The sequence below is a fragment of the Impatiens glandulifera genome, chromosome 1 (assembly GCF_907164915.1).
Source record: "Impatiens glandulifera chromosome 1, dImpGla2.1, whole genome shotgun sequence".
Taxonomy (NCBI): domain Eukaryota; kingdom Viridiplantae; phylum Streptophyta; class Magnoliopsida; order Ericales; family Balsaminaceae; genus Impatiens; species Impatiens glandulifera.
The window spans coordinates 92,505,878-92,507,742 of NC_061862.1; the positions used below are offsets into that span (position 1 = coordinate 92,505,878).

A 1,865-nucleotide genomic window follows, 5' to 3' on the forward strand; every position below is an offset into this window, starting at 1 on the left:
AAATAAATTAATACTCCAATCCAACCATAAACCAAATTCCATTTAAGAAAAGTAAAATATCCACCACCTTCAATTTACCATTTATAAATAGCCAATAGTTGCCCTCCCACTAATAGAATCATTTGAAAAATGTATATTTATAATGACTCCTCTTGATGTCCATATTCTTTGCTATGTTTTATTTACATAATGATATATAAATTTAGGTTAATTTTAATACTTCTCTTTTTAATAAGTTGAATTAAAAAAGGCTAAGTTGTAGAACTTGAAATTAGATAATAAAAAAAAAAAAGTTGCCCTATACAATGAACTAGGTGGTGGTTCTTACTTCTTATCCTTTTTTGGTTCTTGAGCCAAGAGCCGACCCGGTTCACCATCAACAAACCCAAACCCTCTTTTGTCTTCTCTAGAACTTGTTAAGAAGATAAAAGAAAGAAACAAAACACAAGGGACCCATCTATGTCTGATCCTTGTCCCATACTAAATTTCTCTAGGATCAACAAAAATAGACAAGCCAGGTGCCGACTTTGTCCAGTCACCGACATCCTCTTCATCATCTTCATCTTCATCTTCTCCCAATTTCTTCATACACCATAAATCCTCTGGACACGATAGTCTCTTCCAGTGAGGTATCCCCTTCCTCAGCCGCTCCCCGGCCGAAACCTCGGTCGCCACCACCCCACCTCCTCTTTCCTTAGCCAAATTATGAACAGCCCCACAAAGCTCCTTCACAAGTTTCTCCCCCATTACCCCTTCCCCTCCCAAACCATAAACAAAATGAATCCCAAACGGCCGGAAAAACTCCGGCACCGACGGAATTCTCATCCACGGACATGCCCTGTCAACCCCCCTAATTCTCCGGGCTACCCACTTCTTAAAACTCGAAACCCCTCTCACTTCCAACTGAAATTGACAATTCCAAACACTTACAATCGCCCATGATTCCGGTGGATTATCCAAGAACTTATCCGACCCGGGCCAAGAATAGTTATACCCCAAAACCTTAGGAAAAGCAACAAAGGTACCCAAACTTAAAGGGTTGCTCAAAACGACGTCTATATCGGTAGGGAAGAACTCGGTCGTTGAGAAACGGCGGCGGTAGAAAACTTCGGCATCGGAAGGTTCGAGTTTGATTATGGTGACCCGTTTGCTGATTCGAGCTTGATGGGCGAATACGGGTTGGATTAGGATTGACGGCGTACGGAATTTTGAGTAACCGCATTTATTAGTAAAAAGATTGACAGAAGCAGAGTTGTCTTTCTCGGTCGCCATGTATGAATACTCTGCTCCGTTTTCTTTAAACCATTCTTCCATCTTCTTCACCAGTTTCAATCCAATCCCCATTCGCCTGAATTTTTGTATAATGATTAGAAGAACGAAAACCCATTTTTGGTGGGTCATTGATAAGTATAAATTCTTGTTCTTTACCTTTGAAAAGGAGAGACACGAAGACCCAAAATATAGGCAAGTTTTGCATAGATAGGAACAGAGTTGGTTTTTCCATTTCCGGCTAATTTAGTTCCACGTGTAACTGTTTTTATGCTTCCTCTAATAGTACCAACTATTTCTCTCTCAACTTCATCTTCTCCAAGTCTTCTTTTTCTGGTCACAACCATTTCCGCAACCTAATAGTAAGATTCAAGATAATAAATATATAACATAAATTCTTTCTATTTGAAGGTGTTATAATTGGTGGGTTTTATATGGTAAAATAAATATACCAGCATGTGAAAGGCAGGGGAATGGCGGACCCTGCAAATAGGATCACCCATATGGTCGGTAAAGAGAGAGATTTGATCGGTAGGACCAACTTCACAGTTTCTCTCCATCTCTTCAACTGTTGTGATATCGGTCTTGGCGTTATA

General features: G+C 39.9%; 1 protein-coding gene across 1 annotated transcript; it reads right to left on the reverse strand.

The window, feature by feature from the left end:
* Positions 1 to 253: 253 nt before the first annotated feature.
* LOC124922274 (probable N-acetyltransferase HLS1-like) lies at positions 254 to 1,349 on the reverse strand. The gene has a single exon (XM_047463009.1). The coding sequence runs from the start codon at positions 1,342 to 1,344 to the stop codon at positions 481 to 483; it is 864 nt and encodes a 287-aa protein (XP_047318965.1). The 5' UTR covers positions 1,345 to 1,349; the 3' UTR covers positions 254 to 480.
* Positions 1,350 to 1,865: the final 516 nt, after the last annotated feature.

Coding starts and splice junctions, on each gene's coding strand:
- LOC124922274 (XM_047463009.1), bottom strand. CDS start 1,344: ATGGGGATTGGATTGAAACTGGTGAAGAAGATGGAAGAATGGTTTAAA.